Source organism: Salmo salar, chromosome ssa03, assembly GCF_905237065.1.
Source record: "Salmo salar chromosome ssa03, Ssal_v3.1, whole genome shotgun sequence".
Taxonomy (NCBI): domain Eukaryota; kingdom Metazoa; phylum Chordata; class Actinopteri; order Salmoniformes; family Salmonidae; genus Salmo; species Salmo salar.
The window spans coordinates 61,003,487-61,030,996 of NC_059444.1; the positions used below are offsets into that span (position 1 = coordinate 61,003,487).

At 44.2% G+C, this 27,510-nt stretch overlaps 1 protein-coding gene across 1 annotated transcript; it reads right to left on the reverse strand.

The window, feature by feature from the left end:
- Positions 1 to 1,268: 1,268 nt before the first annotated feature.
- Positions 1,269 to 27,510, reverse strand: LOC106601028 (caveolae-associated protein 1). Its single transcript, XM_014192892.2, has 2 exons — positions 26,626 to 27,510; positions 1,269 to 5,645 (listed from the first exon to the last, which is right to left on the reverse strand). The coding sequence occupies exons 1-2, from the start codon at positions 27,133 to 27,135 to the stop codon at positions 4,791 to 4,793; spliced, it is 1,365 nt and encodes a 454-aa protein (XP_014048367.2). The 5' UTR covers positions 27,136 to 27,510; the 3' UTR covers positions 1,269 to 4,790.

Below are 27,510 nucleotides of genomic sequence, written 5' to 3' on the forward strand. Positions count from 1 at the left end.
ACAACTTCGTCCAATCTTTGTGTAGGATATTGCAAAGAAGGCGGGATTAAAGCTAAAGGTAGGTTGTGGGTGTAGTGTTTTGCGCTCGACATGGAGGCTGTTCAGTGCATAACACACTCCCTCCGTTTGTAGGGAAAATTGCATGTACAAGCATGATCTTGCAGCGGGAGAAGAAAAAACCCAACAGAACAGCTGAACTGGAAGTCATCTGAATTACTGGCAGTCTCTACGTCATCAGAAGTGTAATAAGAAGAAATGTGAACAGCGTTGATATTTCTGTCTTACCCAAATCATATATATTCGCCATCGACAAATACTCTAACCAAGGCTTGAAAACAGTTTTATTCTAGTATTTGAAATAAAGCATATTAATTATTACATTGAGAAATTGGGTCTAGTCTTCTTCTTCATCATCATCATCTATGTAGGCTATAGCAAAACAGTTCAGCAATAATTCAATATTTGATCAACATGTTTACTTGGTTTCATGGGACCTAAGAATTACAGGGTTCTATGCTCCTAAACTTTCACATTTTTCTTGTGCGACATTGCCCATCAATTTGAGAGTGGTCATCTCTCAGGTAGCTGACCTTATAGGCCTAGGTCATTATAGTACATTGTGAAACTAATAGCATCATTTGAGTGTCCCTTTTCAGCAGGGAAATAACAAGAGTAGAAACATTACTGAGGTTATCATAATCATAGTAGGTCAGGTCACATGCTGTGAAAACCGAATGAATATGACCGGTCTCCTGAGATTAGGACTAAACCTACACTAAAACACATGCTCAATGGAGTTAATGTCACTGTAGCTACAACTCTGGATCCTCTACCACTCCCAGATTTTCCGTTGTTTGTTGTAATCTACGGAGGCAAAGAAACACAGTTGACAATGTTTACTTTCTTTACAAACTCACTCACACATTGAAGCAGCATGACTCAAATCTCTATCCCTAATGACCAATAGCTCAAGTACTCTCCTCTTTACTTCACAGTGTTTTGCATCATTAGTCAGTGTTTATTATGCAGTAACATCGGCCTATGGAGCAATGTCATTATTTACAATGTGTAGGTTTGAATGGTTTTCAAGGAAAAGTGAACATGTTGGTTTCTTCTTTATGATGCAAATTCATTCAAAGAAAATGAATGGCCTCTGTTTACCCCGGGTGACTAATCTGAATGTAATGGTCTATAATACAGCTGTACTGGCTGCACTTCACATAGCATTGGGTTGAACTTTGACACATTCAATCATCACAGTGGTAAAGTCTGGTGTAAATCTTATATCTTTATTGATATGTAAGTGGTTAGACAAAAATAGTCATTTAATTCAACAGAAAAAGCAAGCTTTATTATTTGATCTGTCATAACAACAGGGAGATATCATCATCTCAGTTCAGCTGAAAATGGCAGTGCTACATTCTCTATACTTGTAATCAGGATATGTACAGTATCCTGCAGGGTTGAGGTCAGTTGTCTTTCAATTCCAGACAATTCAGGAAGTACACTGAAATTCAAATTATCTTAAATGCTTTTCAATCAGGAACATTTGGAATTGTAATTTGGTTTATTTTCTGAATTTACTGGAATTTAAATGCATTTGGCCCCAACCCTGGGGGGACTACAAAGAACTGCATATTGACTGACAATGCAGTGAGACTACACTGCATGGCAAATAAATGAAACAGTTGAAAGATGAGCGGTCACTGCTTGTATCTCCATTCTCTCCTGAAGAAGGCAGGAAACGCTATTAATCTCCTCGGTTAATTGGGGGAGATAAGGGATGTTTAGAGATGGTGGTAAACTTAGCTCGTGTTTGACAAAGACTTAGTCAATCTTTAATGTATCTGTGTGTTCAGTATTGGCCTTGGCATTTATGTCATGAGAATCCATTTCAGCCTTGTAAAAACATTAAGTAAACACAAAATATGAACTGCACAAAGACCTACAGATTTTTTGAGGAATATCTTTGGTTGCTTTTTGACTGCATCATCTCTCCTTCTCTCTGCACTGACCTCTCCCTCCACATGATCACCCTGCCCCCCCTCTCACTCTGTCTCTCTATCACACACACACACACACACACACACACACACACACACACACACACACACACACACACACACACACACACACACACACACACACACACACACACACACACACACACACACACACACACACACACACACACACGTCCTCTCTCTGTGTTCTGTCTCACTCTCCTCAGAGAAAGCACTCTCCTTAATCAGATTCCTGCCTCGTTGATTATCCTAATGGTGTTCCATAGAGACCTCCCTACCCCGGCCCCATCATCAAGGTCGGTCAGACACAGAGGGCTATGGAGACACGTAGAAAAGCCTTCTGTAGCACTGTCTTCGAGCCAGACCCTGTGTGCTTTCAGCCCTTCTGTACATTGTCTCACTACTTTGTTTTCCAGAGGCATGTCTTGTAGGTAGAAAAAGAACACGAGACAACAGCTTTTCGCTTGTATTGCATTTACTGGTCTTACTTCACGTCAAACTCAAATAATCTATTCTAATCACCATCGTCTCCCTATATCAGACCCTTGCCAGACCACGCAGGCACAAAAAGCTGACAAGTAATTCAAATAGACAGAGACTGAGGTCCAGGAACGGACATGTATTTTTTTTGTTCACCTTTGTAACACTGCCATGTCATTCACAATCCCTTGTAATTTGCTGCCGGCACAAGCAAAATTGGATAGCACTTACATTTCTATATGTCACTATAGACTTTCATTTAACTGTCACCTGGCACATTGACAGGTGCTGGAGGGGTTCCTACAAGATTCTCTCCTTTTTCTCCCCACAATTACAGCACCCAATGCATTCCAGGTGAAGTGCTGGATATATCCTGTCATTAGCTGTGGCCATGGTGATAGATTCAATAAGCAAGGTTCTGTCAATCTCAGACAGACTCCACTTCCAGGAGAGAAGCCTCTGGGATAACAGTAATGTGGCAGGTTAACACAGTTATATGTGTGCTTATTATAGCATATATGTACAGAACATGCATGATTCTTGTAGCACTGTGAGCATACATGCATACATTTGTACAATGTGTGTCAGTACAATTAAAAATGTAATTTTTTTATATTTTTATGAACATTATCATGTAAGCACAGTGTGAGAAAAAACGGTGAAAAAGTTAACTTCTACAGAACGATGGCACTAGGAACCTTTGATTAAAAGACGGCTCAAAATGTCATTCTCCTGTCATCAGTGACCAGCCCTAGTAACAACCAGGTAGTTTGGTGGTTACACTGGTAACTAAAAACTGAGAGAAAGATAACTATTTTCCAGATATCACAATATAGTACAACTTAGAAACTTGATAAAACATTCTTAAAAAAAAGGAAGGTAAAACTATGCAACTAAATTCAGATCTCTTTCAAGTCATCACTAATCCTTCATCCTTCTCGTTCCCCGTTTCAAAACCAAAAAATAGGATCTGTTGCGATCCTGTTTTTTACGTGAAAAACTTTAGAAATAATTAAAGAGAAGGATTACTTTACACTCCTGGCATCCATCCACCCCATAACATCATTTAAAGGTACACTAGTTTTTCCCTGATTGACTCAAGATTGTGGCTGAAATGTTACACACGCACCAAAAAATTGTTCAATTTATGCCAATCAGTGAGTCTTTTCCTCTTCTTTTTAATATTGCATTTGCCGTGACCCTCCCTCTCAGTCCTCCAAAATGAAAACAATTAACCATTAGGGCCACACTGTTGATCAGAAATAAAAGCTTCATAGTGCTCCTTTAAGAAAAGTGAAAACTAGCTTAATCTTTATCCTTATCTTATCTATCTTGTCCTTTCAAAACCTTGACATGTTGACAGAGCGTGTATGCCCACCCATACAGTAGAAATCTGGCTGCTCAAAATGGCTGTGAGCATTTGTTTAACCGATCTGTAAACTCTTCAGTCAAGGAAAAGACGGTCCCCTGTGTCTCTCCCCATGCACGTTGAAACCATCTTTAGGTGTTTCCAGTGTGTGCTCTTACTCTTCATTTGTCAAAACTTAATTTCTCTGACCTACACATCACATGACCACCGACCACCAAATCAGAAAATCTCAAGACACCCCAACACTGGGCACACACTGGTTGAATCAACTTTGTTTCCAAATCAATTCAATGAAATGACATTGAACCAACGTGGAATAGATGTTGAATTGACGTCTGTGCCCAGGGGGGATATTTCCATATACACTGTTATGTACTGTATATCCTACGTTAGCAATTATTGGACATCAAATCACAATAGCAACTACTATTTATTCCATTAGCATTGTGGTTATTATATTTCAAAAACAAAAAAATAAACAAAATTATATCAACATCAATATCCCAGACTAGACCAACAAGAGTCATTCACAAACTAAAAGACAAGAAAATATGTAAGGAAGAAACAAAAATACGGGCCTGGGTTAAACTTTTTTGTTGTTGTCTAGAACAGCAAATACTACATTGAAAATAATTCCTGATGAGTAATACTTTTTTTCTCAAACAAGATGTATTTAGGCACGGATGACTGTAAGTCGCTTTGGATAAAAGCGTCTGCTAAATGGCATATTATGTTATTATTATTTTTATTATAAGATGAATAGATTGTGAACATTGTCCCGACAGTCCTTATCATGCATGCTGTGTCACTGTCATCATAATGTAGTATGTTTCTCTCCTCTTCTTTACTCTCCTCCTCTGTCTCCTCATCCCTCTATCATATCATTCTTCCAATCTGGCTGGGCCCTGTAGACAGAGTTATTTGCTGGTTGTCTTCATGCTTGTCTTCACCACAGGGACCTTACTCTCCAGCCTGATCAGATGCTCTGCCACCTGGTCCTCAGCCACCTCCAGGAAAGCTGCCATCTCTGGGGTGTCTACTCTCACCAGCTCCTCCTCCTCCTCTTCATCCAACTCCAGGACAGCAGCCATCTCTGGAGTGTCTACTACTCTTACCAGCTCCTCCACCTCCACGTCTCCCTCTCCCGCCTGCAGGGTCTCATTCTCAGCCACCTCCACCATCTCTGTGCCCTCTGTGTGCACCACTTCCACGTCTCCATCACGGAACTTCTTCACGTGGAAGGTGAAGGGCGGCACGCGATACACGGTCGTCTTGGAGCGGGCGTAGACGGTGTGGTCGGGGGTCAGAGACTTCTTCAACATCTCCTTGGAGCCCTTTAGCTTCTCCTTCCGCTCCATGTTGGGGGTCATCTTGTTGCCCAGCTTGCTCATCTTCTTCTCCAGGCTATGCTTGGTCTTCTCCAGCTTGTCGTGGGTCTTCTGCCGGGTCTTCTCCAGGTTATCCCTGGTCTTCTGCTTGGTCTTTTCCAGGTTGTCCTTGGTCTTCTGCGCTCTCTTCTCCCTCTGCTCTTTGGAGAAGGCCTTCTTGATGTTGTCCACGCGTGCCTTGCTGGAGCGTTTTATCTTCTCGGCCCGGGACTCTTCGATGATCTCCTCGATCTCCACCTCCTCGTCTGAGTTGAGGCCAGTGAGCGCCGCCTCGCCCCCCTCCTCAGGGATCTGCTCCAGCCCCCCTTCCACAGAGCAGCCCTCAGCTACATTCTCTGCCACCTTGGATGACTTTAGAGAGGCTTTAGCGGCCTTATTCTCATCCTGTGAAGACACAAAGGAAAGAGTGGATGAGGTTAGACAACAGGAAGAGTAAACATACAAGATAAGTATGGACGTTTATGTTTAAGGCTCCAGTTAGGGTGATAAAAACCTCAGCAGATCCTGTTTTGCAGCCAGCTGAAAGACTAGGACAGTATTACATGTTTTTTTAATTCTGTTTTATCATTTATGTTTTATTCGTTTTCAAGCATAAGTTTGCAAAGACAGTATTAAATCTACCTCATTATATATCAGTACTCTGAGTGAGATAAGATGTTCCCATTCTAATGTGTTCATTCATAGGGAACAATGTGTTCACAGAATGGGATTTGTCCAATATATATACACACATTTTCAAATTGACTGCATGATTATAGAGATTAAGTGTCACGTCAAAAGCCTGAGGCAGAGAAAATGAATTAATATCAATTCATATGAACGTGGGCTCTGAGATGGAAATGAAATTTGACATTTATGTGTATGATAAATTATTCATCTTCATGGCTTGCCTCAGATACGTAACTTTACATTTATCAGTCGCATAAAAAAAATATATGAAACATGACTGCTGCTGGTGGCCAGCCCCATCTAGTGGTCATACAATACAAACTGACCAAGACTCCAAAATCAGCACAGACAATGAAATTCTATCCAGCCAATAGCACAGACTTTCCATATGTACCCTAGAATGAATGACTATGATACTTTAAATAAAGTCTGCCTGAAACCTATGTTTGTATGTGAACCAGCAGACTGTGACTGATGTAACATTTAAGAGTGAGAGACTTTAGTCAGATTGAAAATCGCACTTCGTCAGCAGTGGGTTGTGGGAAAATTTGTTTAATGGTAGAATCAAATGTCTAGTTATGTGTTTCCCTACCGGTTGTGTGATAACCACATCAGAGGGTTAGGTTATGTAATATGCTTACTGAGATGAGCTGTAAAGAGGTAGGACTACCAGTGACATTTGAAAGGTTGTAGGTATCCATCCTTACACTCACTAAGACTGAAAAGACTATTAGAGAGAAAGAGAGACAGCGAGAGAGAGAGTGAGTGTATGTACACATGAGATACACCAGGAGAACATTTACCACAGTTATCGCAATGATTCAGCGAGGTAGGAGTGTGCAGTGAGGTAGGCTTACCAATAGCAGGAAATGCTTTTGTGTCTAGTTGTCTCAGTATGCTAGTTTCATTATTTGACACCATACAAACCTGTATGACATCCTCTTTCACAAGCTGTTGGTGATTACACTTATTCTGTGTGCTGAACATTTACCAATTAGTTTGGCTGAGAAGACCCTGACACTAGTTTCTAGTATAACCAAAATAACTGCAAATGTTTTCAATATTTCCAATGGACTGGTTCATACAGTCTTGCACTCCATCTATGGGACAAGAAAGTTCTAGCAGCTTGTAAGGGGACGCTACATTAGATATGGCATTGTCTGTTCATAAAAACAGCACTTCACACTGAGATTCACAAATACTCACACAACCCATCTGTCCAAAACATCACTTGACACCTATGCTTCTCTGACAGCTGCCACTCACTCAACGTCTCAGTGATGATGTTTTCACAATGCTAGAGAAATGTTGTATTATTGAATATCCACTGAGGGAGACCAGGAATATGCAGAGGATGTTATCCCTCCTAATGCCCTATGCTAATCCTAGCATACCCCTCTGACCCTGCATCCCATAGAGATAGCTATGTCTTTGTTGTCACTGCCCCGCCCTGTCCCATCATAGCACTGCTCTCATCCCACATCACACCTAACACATAACATTTTCCACTGACTCTATGCACACTCATAAGACCATATGTACACTCACACACAACACTACACTACACTACACACACACACACACACACACACACCGTTTACACTCAACATATGCTGCTGCTACTCTGTTCTTTAATTGACTCTTATTCTTATCTATCACTTTACCCTGCCTTCATGTACATATCTACCTCAATTACCTTGTTGATCTGGTACTGGTACTCCCTCTATATAGCTCCACATTGATCTGGTACTGGTACTCCCTGTATATAGCCTCACATTGATCTGGTACTGGTACTTCCTCTATATAGCTCCACATTGATATGGTACTGGTACTCCCTGTATATAGCTCCACATTGATCTGGTACTGGTACTCCCTCTATATAGCTCCACATTGATCTGGTACTGGTACTCCCTGTATATAGCCTCACATTGATCTGGTACTGGTACTTCCTCTATATAGCTCCACATTGATCTGGTACTGGTACTCCCTGTATATAGCCTCACATTGATCTGGTACTGGTACTCCCTGTATATAGCTCTACTCTTGGGTATTTTATTTTATTCCTCGTATTACTGTGCCTCGTGTTACCATGTGACTTATAAGATTGTATTTAAATTTGACATTCACTCATTCTGAAAAATTATATAGTATCACTTATCTCTTCAAGTGTCTCTTGCTTCTCTATCGCTCTCTCTCTGTCTCTCTCTCTCTGAACTCTTTCACCCTGTCTCTCTCGACAATCTCTCTGTCTCTGTACACACTGTCCAGATTTAATGTTGGGAAATTGGCCCAGTCCTGAGTGTCTGAACTGAGTCACCTTCCCCTCTCCCCTGCCATGTGGGTGTGTGTGATCTCACATTGAGAGCATTGTGGGGAATGGGGATAGGTCGGCTTGTAATCAGGGAGTGAAACAATCACAACTGAGTCTGTGTTATGACACTGAGGGTTGGTGAGCTCATCTCTGATGTGGCTTTAGGAGGTGTGTGTGAGGTATGTTTGGTGTGTTTTTTACTTATAAACATTTTGTGGTATCCAATTGGTAGTTACAGTCTTGTCTCATCGCTTCAACTGCCGTATGGACTCAGGAGAGGTGAAGGTCGAGAGCCGTGTGTCCTCCGAAAAACACAACCCAACCTAGCTGCACTGCTTCTTGACACAATGCCCACTTTACCCGGAAGCCGCACCAATGTGCCGCACAATGTGTCGGAGGAAACACTGTACACCTGGCGACCGTGTCAGCGTGCACTGCGCCCGGCCCGCCACAGGAGTCACTAGTGCGCGATAGGATAAGGACATCCCTGCCGGCCAAACCCTCCCCTAACTCGGACGACGCTGGACCAATTGTGCACCGCCCCATGGGTCTCCCGGTCGCGGCCAGCTGCGACAAAGCCTGGACTGGAACCCAAAATCTCTAGTGGCACAGCTAGCACTATGATGCAGTGTCTTAGACCGCTGCGCCACTCGTGAGGCCCCATGTTTGGTTTGTGTGTTCTCCATTTCTCTTCCTCTGCCTAAAAATAAAACGCTCATCTCCACTGTCTTTCCCCTTTCCCTGTCTACTTTGCAATGTGTTGCGTAATCACACTGCTTATTGATTCCTAAGGCGATGGCTGGGGGAGATAATCCGTCCGTTAGCTGGGTTTGGCCTGTTGACAGAGTTGGGCATAATTTGAGGCACTGCGATGGAACAGATCTGTATCGCTTTATTCAACTAATTCGGTCAGGAACTGCCGATGTAAAAAGAATTCCCTGGCAACCCGTCACAGTAATAAGGTTAAAGGTGGAGTTTTCCATCATTGTGACACATGGAAGCAGGTTTGTAATGTTTCTTTAACATCTCATTAAAGGTGTACTCATTGTCCTCTCCTACCTCCTCTCCACCCTGCTGTTACCTCATATTAAATCGTTCTTTATCATTTGTTCCTTCCTGTGTAGGTGTACTCCCAGAGCATCTAGCCCTCCTCCACCTCAATTAGTACCACTTTCCTTTCTTCCCTTGTTATCGTCAAGGCAACAATCCCCTGACACTTTCTATTTGTTTCATCATAGTTCAAACAAGCGGCTCGGGATCACAGCTCATGCAAAGCCAAGGCTTTTTATGATGGCTTTCATTACTCTTGTACCGAGGGAGATGTGAATGTTTTTTGCAATGATGAAATACATTTAAAAAGTACTTGACTGGAGCAGCGTGTACTGTTAAACAGAATAATGGGATGTTCAAGCCTGCAACATATGTCCTGAGACAAATCATTTGTGATATTGAATTCCATACTTTGGTTTATTTTGACATACCTCATCACTGCCAGGCAGATATTATGTTCATACGTTTCATATACTGTATTTTTGCATCAGCATTAACCAATACCACACCCTTCCCCTTATTAATCCTTGTGCTGGTCTGACATTCACAATGGTGCAAGTGGAACCTATCATAAAATGACCATCGCTTCCTTATCTGGTGCTGTGTCCTACTCGGCTTGCAGTGTGTGTGTTTATTTCGGGCTCGCCTTTCCCTCTCTCCGGATTCCATCCACCATTCCCTGGCTACTAGCCACTGTACAATTCTGCCCCCTCCCCTCCTAGCCTCTCCTCCCAGTCATCAACAGGGCAACAGATAAACATAGGATCATGTCACCACGGCAACCACCATTGTGGAATATCGCCCCTGGTGGGGTGTGAAGATTAGCCTGATAAATGACTATGGAGGATGATGACCCCCCCCAGCGACACCATCGGAGGAACTACTGTACTAAAACGCTAATGTACGGCGTTCTATGGAACAGATTAGATTCAGAACATAACTGTCATCAACATACTAATATCAACAATCTTGCTACAGCTAAACCGTACATTACATGACCCCCAAGCAGCATGTTGGCCTGGCCTACCACTGATTCCATTGGGGTGATGCAATAAGATGATGGGTGCCTCGCCCACCTCGGTACAATGCCACATAGAAACTGAGAGAACAAATTGAGAGGGCAGAGTTCTCTGATGCCAGCCAGCCACTATGTCTAGACCAGGCCCCATTAAAAAGCTCTTTCCCCCAACCAGCCCTTGGTTCTTCCAGAGTCAGACCCTGTTGACTCTCAGAACCTTCACTCAGAGCCTCACGGCAGCATAACAATCAGGAACTGTGAAGTCTGGAACAGGAAGAGGCTGCAGGCAATGGAAGAACTGCTCAGCCGGGCATTCTGGGAAAGGCTGAAGTCATACAAACGTAGGACGCTACAAAAAATCATGTAGGAAAGGAAATGCACGTCTTCGCAGCCATCAGTAGCTCTCCCTGTGTGTGATTAATGAGAGAGAGAGGGAACGGACGGAGGGAAAGAGTGAGGACAGAAATGGAAACTCCATGAGTGTCCCTGTGTTACCTTCCTCTCTCCTTCCACTCTAGCCGTGGAAAAGTCTGGTCTACATGTGAGTGTGTACGCTACTATGCTTGAAGGAGTACCTGTGGAGAATGTGGTTGGTTGAGTGTGTGTGAGTCTTCACAGAAAGAAAGAGGGAGCTCTGTTTGTTAATGTCTCTTTCTTTGCTCGGCTCGAAAGGTAGAGTGGCCTGGGGGGGGCCTGAATTACAGCTCATGGAAAAGCTGGCAGATGGAGGAGATTTAGCACTGGTTACACTGTGTGTGTGTGTGTGTGTGTGTGTGTGTGTGTGTGTGTGTGTGTGTGTGTGTGTGTGTGTGTGTGTGTGTGTGTGTGTGTGTGTGTGTGTGTGTGTGTGTGTGTGTGTGTGTGTGTGTGTGTGTGTGTGTATGTGGCACACGCATGTTTGTGTGTATGTGGAACAAGAGTGTCTGTAAATCTCTATATGCAATACTGTGTGTGTTTGTGTACAGTGTGTGTTGGCTATGACAGTGTATCCTATGCAAGGTGCTGAGTCCAGGCAAGTCGACATCTGTCTATTGCTCATGAGTCGTCCCTCTGAGGGAAACACTCCCTAGGAGGTATTCTGAAAAAACACAAACCAGCCTGAGGCCCAGAGAACACAGTAAACAAGTCATGCATTCTACTGACTGAGAATGAAATAACAGAGAGAGAGTGTGTATGTGTGTGAGAGAGAGAGAGAGGAGAGAGAGAGAGAAAGAGAGAGAGAGAGAGAGAGAGAGAGAGAGAGAGAGAGAGAGAGTGAATGAGAGAGAGAGTGTGTGTATGTATTAGAGCGAGAGAGAGAGAGAGAGAAGTATGAGAAGGAAAGTAGAAGGTACAGTGGTAAACAGGCCTCTTAACATTTAAAGTCTTGCAGTCCCCATCGATGCTACATGAGGCCTATCCTGTTTTGGCATCTGAATGCAGCATTTTACTATTAAAACCTTAAAAGGCTTTCTAGTTTGGTTATTTTTCTCTGAGTTTGAGTGTTCTGCCTCTGACTCATAGGCACTGGGGATCATTATTAACCACACACTAGTTGCCATGGACGACAACAGAGCAAACAGTTGTCCAAACCACAGCTAAAAACTACAGCAGCTATGGCTATTAGGGCACTATGGCATCTCTTTCTTCTCCTAGCCAGCCCAGGGCCACTTTTCTGCAACACAAAGCCACACTCTCAGACTCTCTCCCTCCTTAGATATCAGTCACAGTCCTATGACATCAGCATTTTATAACATCAATTAAATAAACCTAATATTAATGTCTGTCTGTCATGACCTATCAAAAATGTCATGTGGATTTGATAATTGTTGTAGATAAGGAATGTCACAGACCAAATTGTTTTGTAAATTACCGTCCATGCCCTTTTGGATGGAACTGAAAGTTTTCACAACAAAAGTTTAGGGAATGTAGATTAGGACATGCTTGCATGACATTAGGATTGATGCCAACCCTTTACTCTGGTACTCTCCCACCTGCATCAGATATTTCACAAGATCAGGAGAAGAAGAGATGAAGCCTAGTGAGGTAAGAAGTGCTACTTGGGTTTTACTAGGCAATGGATATCTACCTACAGATGTAGGATCTTAATATAAGCCAGTTCACTACAGCAGGAAAATAATCCTGCAGCAACAGTAAATGTGAATTATTATATGGATTATAATGAATTTACATTTTTATAGGGGTTGATACATTTTTCGTTAGAGAAAATCAAGTCTGACATTTTAAAATTAAAATTACAAGCCTTTTAAAACCTTGAATATACTACAGTAACAAAAGAGCGATCAAATTAAGATCCTACATCTGTATAAATTACATCTACTCCCATCTTAATCAGATGCCCGTGACCTCCCTCCACCATTCCTCCTGGGGCAGAGATGAGAGGCATGCCTCGTGAGTCACCCTGGCAGCTGTCTGATCCTGTCTAGCCCAGTCTGCAGTATGCAGCTGTGCCTTCTGCTTTCACAATGACCCATCTGGGCCCCTTCTACGACAGGAGCAGTGGTGGAGGGGCCTGGCAGTTATAAACATGGTGCTAGCAGCTGATGTACTACAGGCTACTGTACATTTCCATTGCTTAAGCCTCCTCCTATAGGTATAGTATTTTGGGGCTCAACACATTTAACCCACGACTATAATGAGAATCTTTATTTACAAGAAGCTATTACAGAAGGGGGTAGGGTAGTCTACGCATCCCAGCTCACTATTTTAGTTCAATTAGACACAGCCAAGGCACAGAGATCGGGTTCTCGTTCCATCTACCTCGAGCATCCTGGGGAATCCTCATGACCACCATCATGACACAGCGGAGGAGTACAAAGGGATTTCTGGATAATGACCCACGGCATTTTCTGCTCCTCTCTGATCTCACCATCCCACTATGGCAAACAATGTAACATAGCCCAACTGTGATGGCTTCACATGAAATGAAGCAGTGGAAATACACTCCACACCTTTGCCACCAGGACTTCTCCCTTTCCAAACCGAATTCCAGACAGCCAGGTCCAAAAAGTTCCCTGTATTGTATTTGGGCACAATTGTGGTGCAATGGTACATCCTGTTTGACACCGGAAGGGAGTTCCTTGGGGTTTCTTTCAGAGCTATGTGTGACCTCACCACACAGGAGTCTGGCGGGGATATATCCCTTTTCAGGGCTCAGCCAATTCCCTCAACCTCTCACCATGTCAACATGGCATCACCAGCCATCATGGAACCTTTGCTTTTCCACATATTTTTCTGTATGACTGGCACGTCTAACTCTCTAACGTAGTGATTCTGTAATGTCTGTACTAAGATCTGCTCCCAACATCTAACATTAATGCCAGGTTGACAGTTTAGATATAAAGTCTGTATCAGATTGCATCGGGCTGTAGTAATGATTAATGGAACCATCATTCCTGCCTAATAACATAAGACACACATCAAGCCATTAATCATACGTCATGTCAGTCTGCCTTTTGTTCTAACTGTCTCCACTGCGTAACTGATTCTGCTTTATCTAAAGGGCACATCCTTGGGGAAGGGAGGGGGATGTTTTTATGGGAAAAGTTTGACATTCGAGGAAGAGCTTTTGTTCTCAGCCTTTGTCTGCTCGTCAGGTGTGCAGCGGCCTCTGTTTTGGTTTACACTATCAGACTATCCCTGGAGTTTATTGGGACCAACACAATCCAACATGTTCTCCTTCCCCTCATCCACCTCTGGTGGAAGTTTATGCCACCTGAGATGACTGATTCATGTCCTATTATGAGATATGCCAGAGTTGTCAGAATCTCTACCGCTGAAGTTCATATCTCATAGTTGACATCAACATACCTGGGTGGGAGGCACTAGTTCTATTACCCGCACTTAAATGTCTTCCCTCTCAGAGAGAGAGGTGTTAAGTAGTTCTAGGCAGTGGTGTGTCTTAATAAGGGTGAAATATAGGAAGAGTAATAACAACTAAAGCCTGTGTCAAACCTTCCATCCACCCATGAAAGCTCCTTGATAAGAACCCATTTTAAAAGCTTGATCAGTCTAATGCCCTGTGTGTGCAGTCTGCTAGGTTAATAATCAGAGTTATGAGTGGCCATAACCCACCCAGTGCCCTGCCTAGATCTCAGTGACAGGATATAACTCACAGGCCAGTGCCAGGAACACACAGTCCGAGCAGCAGGCATCAGTATTGGGGACATGTCACCAGCTAACACAGCTGCACCTGGAACTGCAGGACACACTCTCTGAATACAAAATATGTTATGCACTGTGTTTAGATGTTGACATCTGAATAGCCACACACAATCACAAAGACATAGGTGTGTGCAGACAGAGATACAGAAACACATCCACACACATACACATACACCATCGTTCTGTGCTGCTGCCGGTGGCTAAATCCAGTCTCACTCTATGAAACAGGACCCGCCGCTATTCCATTCCACATCGTTGCAAGAGTATTTATAATCAAAGCACCAGAGCAGATTTTATTTTACACGGTTTCTGAAAAATTTGGCTGAGTTATTACTATCTTGGCAGTGGCCTTCTGAAGTAACGGCTAGAGCGTAGGCTACAACGTGCAGTAAGTAACATGTTTTCAGTGGTTGCTCCAGCTCCCACAATTCTGTTGACTGGAATTGGAACAAAATATCTGTTGACCAACCAGGAACGTTGAGTGGCAGATGGACAGGTTCCCTGACCTTTAGCTTGCCTGGCAAATCAAGTCTCCTGTTGTGGGAGCGAGGTCTGTAAGCCAAGAGGCCAGTGGGTGGTTGAGCCCAGTGCAGACGTCTGGGTCATACGAGTAGTTCATGTTTGTATATCTTAATAAGTACATCTCACAATGACTTCATCTGGTCCCCTTAATTCGGTCCTCAAGTGCAAGAGTAAAGGCTTTGACCCATACACACGCACAAAAGTACACACACATGCACTCATTGACAGAATGAGAGCTGAATTAGCTAATAGGTAGCAGGAAACAACAGTCTTGTGGGTCTGCGAGTCAGACGACACAACAAGTGATGCTGTTTCCCAACAGGACCCCACCTCTCACCCCCAACGGCATCAAAATGAGCCCAGCGTGAACCATGCACATTGTTAACAATGCTGCAGGTGCTCCAGCTGTAAAGTCTACTGCTAATATATAAATAGGTATGGACAAAGAGACACACCCTACAGTGGTTTCAGGTTAATATACTGTGTCCAGGTTGGCAGTGTCTGAGGGCCACTGGCCTTCAGCCTCAGGAATAGCAGGGGTCCTCTTTCTGCTGCACATATCCCACTGGCAGTGATATAAAAGCCTGTACGCAAGAGTAACACTATCTATCAGCCTATCACTTATCAAGCCTTCACACAGCCATGACTCCCAGATACTAGCTATGAGACAGATCTGTCAACCTTCATGAACCCATTGATCTTTGTAAAGAAATGATTAGAAGGAGAATAGCTTTTACCAATTAGTATTTGTTGGGGGTGACTGGATGTGTTTGGGTGGAGCAGGGGTCTTCAACAGGCGGGCCATCTGTTTGGGCTTCATTCTGTCAATTTGCAGTGTACAAATGATTATAATTATGTTCCGTCCTCCAGGACGGTAGAGGGAGGTGTAAAGAAAGACAGAATAGAGGTGGATAGAACCACCGCCGCTGGGGGGCATATGTAGTCGGGTTTTAGCGGCACGCGGCACTACCACCAGACCAGACCACGGCAAAGCCCTCCTAGATCTGACAGAACTGTGTAAGCAATATGGCTGAAACTCTACCGAGCTCTCTGAGTTATTAGGTGGAGCTAAATGATTGAACCTATCCAGTCATGTCTGGTATATCTGTTTCTATATCCGTGTCTTGTGTTAGGGGCCAGGGGTTGATTTGAAATCAGGCATACATTGCATTCTTTAGGACATAACTCTATGAATACTGTGACAAGAGAATAGAAAAACCTGAAAATAACTATTCTGTGATTTTGAAACATTAAGTTACAGGACAAAGCACGAAGAATCAAAACAAAGGAAGGCGTACACCCCTTTTGTGAAGAGTGGAACCACATTGTTAAAATAATACACAATCCTGTTACACAAGTTAGATCAAAGGCAGAGAGAATCCTTTCTGGCCAGGGAATGATACTGTGATGTAAAACCTATGCAAGCGCATCTATCGCAGCGCTTTTTGATCTTTCCCAAGTATAAAAAGGAAAGAAAAACAAAATTAATGACGGCTCAGTGCTCTTGGCTGAACTCCTCCTAAAACCAGAAGAGATATGAGAGAAGAGGGAGATAATCAGTAGAGGACCACAGACTGCTGCACTTTGCCAATAGATACAGTCCATGTAGCTAGCTGGCTCCAGGCTGTTCCAGTCTGTTCCTGGGCCATGATAAAGATGGTGATGATGGGAGGGAGAGCCAACAGAGAGAGCCTGTGGTTTGGAGTGAACTCAGGATGTTCAAGGAAAACCCACACCGGAGGAAAGAAGAGGAACATTTTATTTGACGCAAACATACAAGAATGTAGGATCTCCTTGTCAAAGCGAGGGCTTCCCCTTTTTCCTGGCATGTTATGGCTGTGGTCTTCCTTCTGTTCTGTCCATACAACTCTTAGGATCCCCGGAATACTCAGGCAGACATCTTAGAATGGAAATAACAATAAAGTGAGGTGAACGGGCATGAAGGGATACACTTCAAATAAACTGTACATGAACGGCTTACCAAAACTGATACAATACAACTTCTTAATTTGCACTCGACATAGAACATCACGCCACGTGAGTGTGTCGTTCAGAAACGTGAACGGTGCGGGAGAGCGGCAGTCAACTGACGTTTCACACATGCAAGCACACAATGACCCTAGTATTGAATCTCTCGGCCAGTGTTCTACAGAAGAGCTGACACGCAACAGTGAAATGTAGAGCCTGCCAGACATCTCTCCACAAGCTGCAGGAACCGGAGAGTGGGGCGGGGGAAGGGGAGGGGAGGAGAGGGAGGGGGAGTGTAGGAGTATGGATGACAGGAGAGGTTGACCCAGAGGGGAGTGAGAGACAGAGTGAGGGAAGGTGGGAGATTCCAAGGGGATGAATCAGTGCCAACTTGGTCTGCTGTCTAACTCTCCATTCCTCTCTCTCTCCACCCTACTGTACGTTATCATCACACCCCTCCCCGGTTCCCCCACAGTGATCACAGTGAGTCTGGGAGGCCAGGTTAGTCCCCGACTAGACCATAGAGGGGTCACAAGCTTGAGGTAATTGGTTCTGGAGTGCTGCCAGGTTTGCCTGGGGTTGGGGACAGAGACTGGTGGAGACAAGCTGTAATTGAGAAGTCAGATGTCCCCTGTGATAGAGTCAGAGACAGGACTGTCACTGTCCCCTGACTCCGTGCCAGAGCAGTACAGGGATGCTGAAGAGGCTCATCCATCATAGACACACAGATCCTCACAAAGAATGGTGATCTTGAGTCTTCAATAACAGATGAACGAGTGGACTGACAGCCCATCCTACACCCTCAATGCAATGATCAGATGGGCGGAAGGCCATGGTCCACAGACACCTCTGAAGCATCCCTGGAGGAGGGGAGGAGTGGAGGAGTAGGAGAGAGGGGGGGCGATAGAAGATGGGTCAAGGGACATTTGAAGTTGAGAGAGGACCGATGAGATGTAGCTTTGCCCTAGGCTGCCACAACACTGCCGGGACCCTCAGAGAGAAAGAGAGAGAGAGAGAGAGAGAGAGATTGTGTGTGTGGATTGTGTGTTTTCCCGTCAATCCAGGTTTAATTATAAAGCATCCCTGTCAATATGTTTCCCTGATGCTAGCAATATGAAAGGATGTGGCTATTCTCAGAGTACACTCACACGAGAGAAGAACAGCTGTGGTTGACGCCAGCACAAACTCACACACGCAAAACACGGAACATGCACGGACAGAACATGGAACACTTGACTTGACACTTGACACTATCAGCAGTTGAAAACGCAAGGTTATTTGCGTAACCCCAGTTCTCTGATGATGTACATGAGATGTATTACATGTGAGGTTCGCTAGAACCGCCTACTCTCTCAAAAGTACCTATCAAATGTGTCTGTTGGGGACAGACAGGTAGAGTGGAAAATGTGGTGAGAGACCATAAAAGGAGCCAGTCTCCCGCCGTCTGGTTATTCTCAAGCATAATTATCTTCCTCACACTCTTGTGAGCAGGGGAAACACAATGATATAGTCACTGCTCCACGACAAAAACTGCAAAAACATAGAGCGTGCATAAGTAGCTGGCAGGCCTGTTTTTTCTTGTCTCTCACTGGCTATGCCTCTCTCTCCAAGTGAAGATGGATAATTGCTATGTTATGCTAAGCCAGCAGCATACCACCCTGCATCCCACTACTGGCTTGTTTCTGAAGCTAAGCAGGGTTGGTCCTGGATGGGAGACTAGATGCTGCTGGAAGTGGTGTTGGAGGGCCAGTAGGAGGCCCCCTTTCCTTGGGTTGAATTTTTTTTATCCCAGGGCAGTGATTGGGGACATTGCCTTGTGTAGGGTGCTGTCTTTTGGATGGGATGTTAATCAGGTGTCCTGACTCTGTGGTCACTAAAGATCCCATGGCACTTATTGTAAGAGTAGGGGTGTTAACCCTGGTGTCCTGGCTAAATTCCCATCTGGCCTTCATACCATTATGTCCACCTAATCATCCCCAGCTTACAATATTGCTCATTCATCCCCCTCCTCTCCCCTGTAACTATTTCCCATGTCATTGCTGTAAATGAGAATGTGTTTTCAGTCAATTTACCAGGTTAAATAAACATTTTAAAAATAAGCCCTGCATGTCGATAGCTGCCAGAACTAGTCATAAGCAGGATTGTAACTGCCGACCGGAAAATCACTGGTCATCAATGGGCTCGAAGATGAAGAGGGAAAGGATTGGTGTCACTCGGGCATCCAGGAGGTCCACTTTTTCTTTGTCTGTTAAGCTGGATATTCTCAGCCAAAGTGTAATTTCTCCCACCACCACTAGGCTCATGGTACGACTACATCCTTGGATGACACTACAGGAAGCATGGATGCTATGGTCTGTAATCATACAGATCTCCTCCCATGTATCTGGGTCTAGGGTCTCCAAGTTCAGTTTCTTCCTCACCTCCACCAGTAACTCAGCCAGATATTACTCAACAATAAAGAGGTCACGTTGAGAGCTCTAAATGCTTGGGCCAAGACCATGTTAGTTTTCTGAAAAACGAAGGCAGTGAGGCGCTGGTGTCGTTAATAACACAGCACATGGGGCTGAGGTGGTGAGCCAGTGACGGCTGCACCATGGGAGAGTTGCCAAAACTATATTGTGTATGTCCAGGTTTGGGGTATCCTTAGCAAGAATCCTGCAAGTGAGGGGGTTTTCCCACAAGCCCTTAGCTTCCCTGAGGCAAGCTGGTACCGCAGGGAGCAATTCCTTTATCGGGGCTGTATGGGACTGGAGTCTCTTTCTGTCGTATAGGTCCCTTGACGGGCCCTGAACCCGCTTGCAGATACTGTATGAAGGAGCCCAAACTCCATTGGAGGAAGGGCAGCTCCACTGCTCTCGGGCTGTCAGGTCAGCTGGCCTGAGAGGGTGGGAGAATGTGATCGTAACCTCGAGGATCTCTGTGAGATTAATCCCATCGTCATCCCCTAACTCCCCCTCCCCCAACACTACGTTGTCGGACAGTGAGGGGAGGGAGTCAAGGCTATCCACGATGACCTCGCCCCAACTGGGATTAGTTGCGGAGAGTTGAGCCTCAGCTATCGCTGTTGGCTCGAAGACAAAGAGGGGCTATTGAGATAGAAGCACGTTTCAGACCTTTTCTCGTAAGCACGCTGCAGTGTTCACAGGACTCAGGGTCCTTGAGCGCCTCCTGGGCATGTTCCTACCTAAGCAATTGATGAATAGATGATGGGAATCTTTCCTGCTTGACCCATGTCACCCAAACACACACACACACACACACACACACACACACACACACACACACACACACACACACACACACACACACACACACACCAACGAGCTGAGAGCGTTTGCCACAGAGACAGTGGAAAGGGGTGAAACCTGACTCAGAGCCAGTGTTGATTCACCATGATGTCACTCTCTGGCCGAGCTCCTCCGATATCCTTTAACCCGACACCATGCAGTCTCTGGCAATAAATAGAGCTGGGACTGAACCGTGTAGGACTACGGCAACAGGAAAGTCACAGTTCATACGACTGATTACTGGTAGAGTCACAGTTCAGACAGTTACAGTGGTGTGGAGTGGAGTCACAGTTGATAGTTTAGACAGTAACAGCAGTGGCATTCAATCAGTCACCATTCTGAAAGTCAGAAAGTACATTCAGTAACATAGGGGTCAAATTTCATAGGGTAATATGGGAGTCAAGGTTAACACAGTCACAGATCAACAGTAAGTATTAGTTAGTTGTTTTGAATGGCAAAGCACAGGTGATGGAGATGATGAGGAACTAAATGTGACAGAAATTTTCAGCTCTGTCCATGGCTTTGTTGGAACTTGATTAAGCATGAATTTGGGGAAATGGCAAGGCATCAGTAAACAGAGAAACCAAAAAGTTGGGTTGCTCGCACGCACACAGATTGCAAAAGAAGTCAGAATGCCTCAGACAGAATCTAGGACAGGGCGATAGGAGCAGTGTGTCAAACAGCAGGGGGCCCCTCCTTTACTGAGGTAATTTATTAAGACCGGCCGTCTCTGATTGGGTTCCTGCTAAATGCCAATAGTGTAACCTAGTGCCACAGTGGACATTCCAGGACGGGGATCTGAAAATAAGACCGCAAGCCAATGCAGACACTCTAGAATAAACTAATCAAGATGGCCTCCAACAGCCAGCTACCAGATATTGACACACCTTTAATATTGACACACCTTTAACTCTCTTCTAGTGAATTATGTTCAGAAAAAGCAGACAGTGTGAAAATGTGTCAATGTTTTATAAGGCATTATACTGACCTCCTCTATAGGCATTTCTAAAGATTAAAAGACAAAATATATCATTTAGACATTAGGCAAAAATGTATTTTCCAAATAGGTCCTTCCTCTGCTTTCTTCTCCTCTGGTTGATATACTGTACTGTAATTAAAAAAAAATTATTTCACCTTTATTTAACCAGGTAAGCTAGTTGAGAACAAGTTCTCATTTACAACTGCGACCTGGCCAAGATAAAGCAAAGCAGTTCCACAGAAACAACAACACAGAGTTACATGGAATAAACAAGCGTACAGTCAACACAATAGAAAAAAAAGTCTATATACAGTGTGTGCAAATGGCATGAGGAGGTATGGCAATAAATAGGCCATAGTAGCAAAGTAATTACAATTTAGCAGATTAACACTAGAGTGATAGATGAGCAGATGATGATGAGCAGATGATGGCATGTAAATAGTCATACTGGTGTGCAAAAGAGCAGCAAAGTAAATAAAAACAAAATGGGGATGAGGTAGGTCGATTGGGTGGGCTAATTACAGATGGACTATGTACAGCTGCAGCGATCGGTTAGCTGCTCAGATAGCTGATGTTTAAAGTTAGTGAGGGAAATGTAAGTCTTTAGCTTCAGCGATTTTTGCAATTCGTTCCAGTCACTGGCAGCAGAGAACTGGAAGGAAAGGCGGCAAAGGACGTGTTGGCTTTGGGGATGACCAGTGAGATATACCTGCTGGAGCGCGTGCTACAGGTGGGTGTTGTTATCGTGACCAGTGAGCTGAGATAAGTCGGAGCTTTACCTAGCATAGACTTATAGATGACCTGGAGCCAGTGGGTCTGGCGACGAATATGTAGTGAGGGCCAGCCGACTAGAGCATACAGGTCGCAGTGGTGGGTGGTATAAGGCGCTTTGGTAACAAAACGGATGGCACTGTGATAGAGTGCATCCAGTTTGCTGAGTAGAGTACTGGAAGCTATTTTGTAGATGACATTGCCGAAGTTGAGGATCGGTAGGATAGTCAGTTTTACTAGGGTAAGTTTGGTAGCGTGAGTGAAGGAGGCTTTGTTGCGAAATAGAAAGCCGATTCTAGATTTGATTTTGGATTGGAGATGTTTGATATGAGTCTGGAAGGAGAGTTTACAGTCTAGCCAGACACCTAGGTATTTGTAGTTGTCCACGTATTCTAGGTCAGAACCGTCCAGAGTAGTGATGCTAGTTGGGCGGGCGGGTGCGGGCAGCGAACAGTTGAAAAGCATGCATTTGGTTTTGCTAGCGTTAAGAGCAGTTGGAGGCCACAGAAGGAGTGTTGTATGGCATTGAAGCTCGTTTGGAGGTTAGTTAACACAGTGTTCAAAGAAGGGCCAGATGTATACAGAATGGTGTCGTCTGCGTAGTGGTGGATCAGGGAATCACCCGCAGCAAGAGCGACATCGTTGATATGTACAGAGAAAAGAGTCGGCCCGAGAATTGAACCCTGTGGTACCCCCATAGAGACTGCCAGAGGTCCAGACAACAGGCCCTCCGATTTTACACACTGAACTCTATCTGCGAAGCAGTGAACCAGGCGAGACAGTCATTTGAGAAACCAAGGCTATTGAGTCTGCCAATAAGAATACGGTGATTGACAGAGTCGAAAGCCTTGGCCAGGTCGATGAAGACGGCTGCACAGTACTGTCTTTTATCGATGGCGGTTATGATATCGTTTAGTACCTTGAGCGTGGCTGAGGTGCACCCGTGACCAGCTCGGAAACCGGATTGCACAGCGGAGAAGGTACGGTGGGATTCGAAATGGTCAGTGGTCTGTTTATTAACTTGGCTTTCAAAGACTTTAGAAAGGCAGGGCAGGATGGATATAGGTCTGTAACATTTTGGGTCTAGAGTGTCACCCCCTTTGAAGAGGGGAATGAATGCGGCAGCTTTTCAATCTTTAGGGATCTCGGACGAAATGAAAGAGAGGTTGAACAGACTGGTAATAGGGGTTGCAACAATGGCGGCGGATAATTTTAGAAAGAGAGGGTCCAGATTGTCTAGCCCAGCTGATTTGTACGGGTCAAGGTTTTGCAGCTCTTTCAGAACATCTGCGATCTGGATTTGGGTGAATCATGCCAGCTAATAAGAGCAGAACTGGGTTCAAATACAATTTAAAATATCTCAATTACTTTCACATACATTCAAAGTAAGTATTCAGCTATATTTTCTTTGAAAAGACACGTAGTTTAATATTTTAATGCATTTGCAAATATACTTGGAAAGTATTTGAAATACTGAAAAACACTTACTGAAAAACACTCCCATGCATTTAACACAGGTATTTGAAAATAGTATTTGAAATAAGTATATGAAAACGCTGTCAAATACAATTTCGCAGACTATTTGGTTTTTACAAATAACCATTAAAATACTCAAATAAAAGTACTTGTTTTGGGCTGTGTATCGGAAAATACTCAAATACACAGAAAAGGTATTTTAAATACCAGATACTCAAAGGCACATGTTTTTGTACCCAGGTCTGAATAGGAGACAAGACATCACAGAACTTGCCCCCAGCCAGGTTGCAAACTACCCAAAGTCTCACCCTGCCATGAGGCTGCCAGCTGCAAGCCATTAGACAGACATTGCGGCACGCAAGGCTAAAAAAACACCAGTCCATGGAGTAGTATGCTGCCACAGAGAGAGGGGCTGTTCAGACTCAACTCTCTGCCACTCATTCACACTCTGTCCCTTCCCTTTCCCTCACTCATCATAACGGAATCCCTCTGCTTGACTAGGACTTTATGTATGTACACTGGAGTGGTGTGACTGGGAGGTATACAGCCTGGTACTCTGTAATTAGGCTACTCTGTATTGAAACACAGGGGAAAAAGTACCCCCGCTTGCTGCTATGGAGAGGGCAATACAAAGAGACAGCCATACATGTGAGGGAGGAATGTAGGAATACATACCAGGGCATACTCAAGTTTATATTAAGCATGAAACAATATATGTACTGTATCTTCACTCACTGTATACGCTCAGGTAAAGCGAAGATAAATACCCCCAAGCGCATACTGTAAACAAATAAATTATAACTCTGGAAATCAATGGTAATGCAGAAAGTTAGTACAAAAATACACTGAATTAAAAGAAACGCTTTGAAAGCGGCTTGGTTAGCCTTGCGAGGAGCATAAAGTTGTAGGCTACAACTACTTATAGTAGAGTAGAGTTGACTCTTTCCACGGTTCTATATTCACACAGAGTTATTGTGGGTTTTCCAGCCAGATAGGCCATGATGAATAGGCAGCATGGCACCACTTCAAGACTAAAATTACGTCTTCATCTTACACTGTGTTGAGGCTTTCAACTATCTGTCACAATCAGTCGTCATAGGTAGGGCGTTGGTTTAATCACATGTGGACCACCGGTACTACTGTGTTTATGGTGTCAGCTTATGATTTCGTTCCACAGGTCTGGCTTTATATAGCATTAGCCGCATTGGTCAACCATGAGACACTATGGTCTGGGAAAGGTCAATGAACTCACTCCATGTATCATTCTTCATACAAACTACCGCACTGGGCAGACATCAATTCAACATGTATTCCACATTGGTTCAACGTAATTTCATTGAAATGACGTGGAAACAATGTTGATTCAACCAATATGTGTCCAGTGGGACTAAGATGAGTATCACTACTAACTAACACACTTAACATGGATAGCCAATCTGTGCAATATAATTTCCTGTTGGTAGACAGTATTTTGAGTTTTTCAGAAAGGGCTGAATCCTAATTTGAGATACATGCACGTAACCCCAATGTTGAAATATTTGACCTTGTGTTTTAGAAGAAAGTATAAGTTACACACATACATCTCAAATTATAAATTACACCATCGCATCAGCATTCGGCTCTCAAGCAAGAGCTTCCTCTCCTGTAGTCTAAATCAGTGTTTCTCTACTCCAGTCCTCGAGTACCCACTTACACATTTGTATTGTTGCCCCGGACATGCACACCTGATTCAACTTGTCAACTAATCATCAAGCCCTCTAATGAGTTGAATCAGGTGTTTTTGTCCGGGCCTACAGCAAAAATGTGTACGGCTGGGGGTCCTCGAGGTCCGGAGCTGAGAAACACTGGTCTAAATACCTCACTGGTCTAAATAACTCACTGGTCTAAATACCTCACTGGTCTAAATACCTGACTGGTCTAAATAATTCACTGGTCTAAATAACCCACTGGTCTAAATACCCGACTGGTCTAAATACCTCACTGGTCCAAATACCTCACTGGTCTAAACACCTCACTGGTCTAAACACCTCACTGATCTAAATACCTCACTGGTCTAAATACCTCACTGTTCTAAATACCTCACTGTTCTAAATACCTCACTGTTCTAAACACCTCACTGGTCTAAATACCTCACTGGTCTAAATACCTCACTGGTGTTTTGGTCTAAATAACTCACCGGTCTAAATAACTCACCGGTCTAAATACCTCACTGGTCTAAATACCTCACTGGTCTAAATACCTCACTGGTCTAAATAACTCACTGGTCTAAATACCTCACTGGTCTAAATACCTCACTGGTCTAAATACCTCACTGGTCTAAATAACTCGCTGGTCTAAATAACTCGCTGGTCTAAATAACTCGCTGGTCTAAATAACTCGCTGGTCTAAATACCTCACTGGTCTAAATACCTCACTGGTCTGAACACCTCACTGGTCATGGAAAGCCTGAGGCCTAATAGCTTTGGCCAAGTATACCAGCTAGAGCAGTACCAGTTTAGGGTAAACTCATCCTTGAGTGAGGAGTCACTCACTCTGGTGAGAGAACATTAAAACAGTTCCTGTAACGTTATAGTAAAGTTCAGAGTGTATTTCGCACCAGCTCATGATTTTCCCATGCATTATGGAGAATTCACCCAACCCTGTGGTGGAATCTAGTGGTATTGTACAAGGTTTCTCCACCTCACATCTGAAGCAGCCTACCGCAACCCACTGTTACAATCTACCATACACAGGCTGTGTATCCATCTTTTGATCCACTCAATCACTGATACACTGCTAACACTTTCTAATAACTTTCATGGATACGCATTACTAAACTACATATATGCTACCTTCATTTTTCCACTCTGTTGCCGCAGAGAATTTTCCTGTGCAGCAGAAAATTAAAATTGTTTTGTGTTGAAGATTTTTTTTTAAGTTTGTAATTTCCAGTAAAAAAATGTCAGACTTGATTTATCCTAACTAAAAATGTATCAACCCCTACAAAAATGTCCATTAATTATAATCCACATATTAATTCACATTTCCTGTTCCAGCAGCATTACTTTCCTGCTGTAGCAAACTGGTCAAAAAAAGATAGCACACCTGTATTCAGCCTGGCCTCAGAGCCTGTTGGTATGAACACACACCCCTCTGTTTCCCACTCTCACCTGGTAGATGAGAACCTTGAAGTGTCGTCTCTTGAGCAGCTCGTTCTCGTTGCTCTCCAGCTTCTTGATCTGGCCCGCCTGCTTCTCCAGGTTGGTGCGGACCGTCTTCACGTTGACGCTGACCTTGCGCACCTTGTCCAGCATCTTGTTGACGGTGTTGGCCGTGCCAGTGTGGCTCTTACACAGCTTGGCCAGCTCTCCCTGGATGCAAGAAACAGACTTCTCCATGTCCTGCTGTCTGGCCTCCAGCCCGTTCTGGGTCTGTTGGATCTGGTCAACCACCCCGATGATCTTGTCTAACAGAGTCAGCACCATGACCCCGTTTACCTGCGCCTCACTCTTGGTGCCCGAGCCCGTGGCCAGCACCAGGTCCACTTCTTCTGAAAGATCGTCTTCATCGCTGTCGGTGGCGGGCTGGACCGCTGCGGCCACCAGGGACACCTCCTCGTCGTCGTCAGACACCTCGGTCAGAGCCACTCGCTCCTTCTGCAAGCCTGCTGGATCCGCCATGGCTGTCAAGTCCAAACACTCAGCTCTCACGCTCACTCAGGATAAAAATACACTACCGGGAGAACAAACTTTAAAGGGCCACCCTGACCAAAATTCAAATCCAAATACTTTTCCTTTCTATGAAGGGACACTTACACTTACACTTCTTTGGCGCTTTTCCTCTTCCCACTTTCTAGTCTACTTGTCTTCTTGCTGTCTTTCTTTTCCTCCTTTTTCTCTTATTCTCAGTCGTCTCAGTCTTTCTCTCTCTCTCTCTCTCTCTCTCTGTCTTTACGTCTGCCCTGGGATGCTGGCCAACCAACGGGAGTGGAGCCTCTCACTGCTGAGGCATGTGTGTCCTGACTCAAATGACGGGACTCCCTGTGATACCACCCA

Excerpts from the sequence above, each read along its gene's own strand:
- LOC106601028 (XM_014192892.2), bottom strand. The coding sequence starts at position 27,135 with ATGGCGGATCCAGCAGGCTTGCAGAAGGAGCGAGTGGCTCTGACCGAG. Across the intron at positions 5,646-26,625 it reads TCAAGGTTCTCATCTACCAG|GATGAGAATAAGGCCGCTAA; the intron begins GTGAGAGTGGGA and ends GTGTCTTCACAG.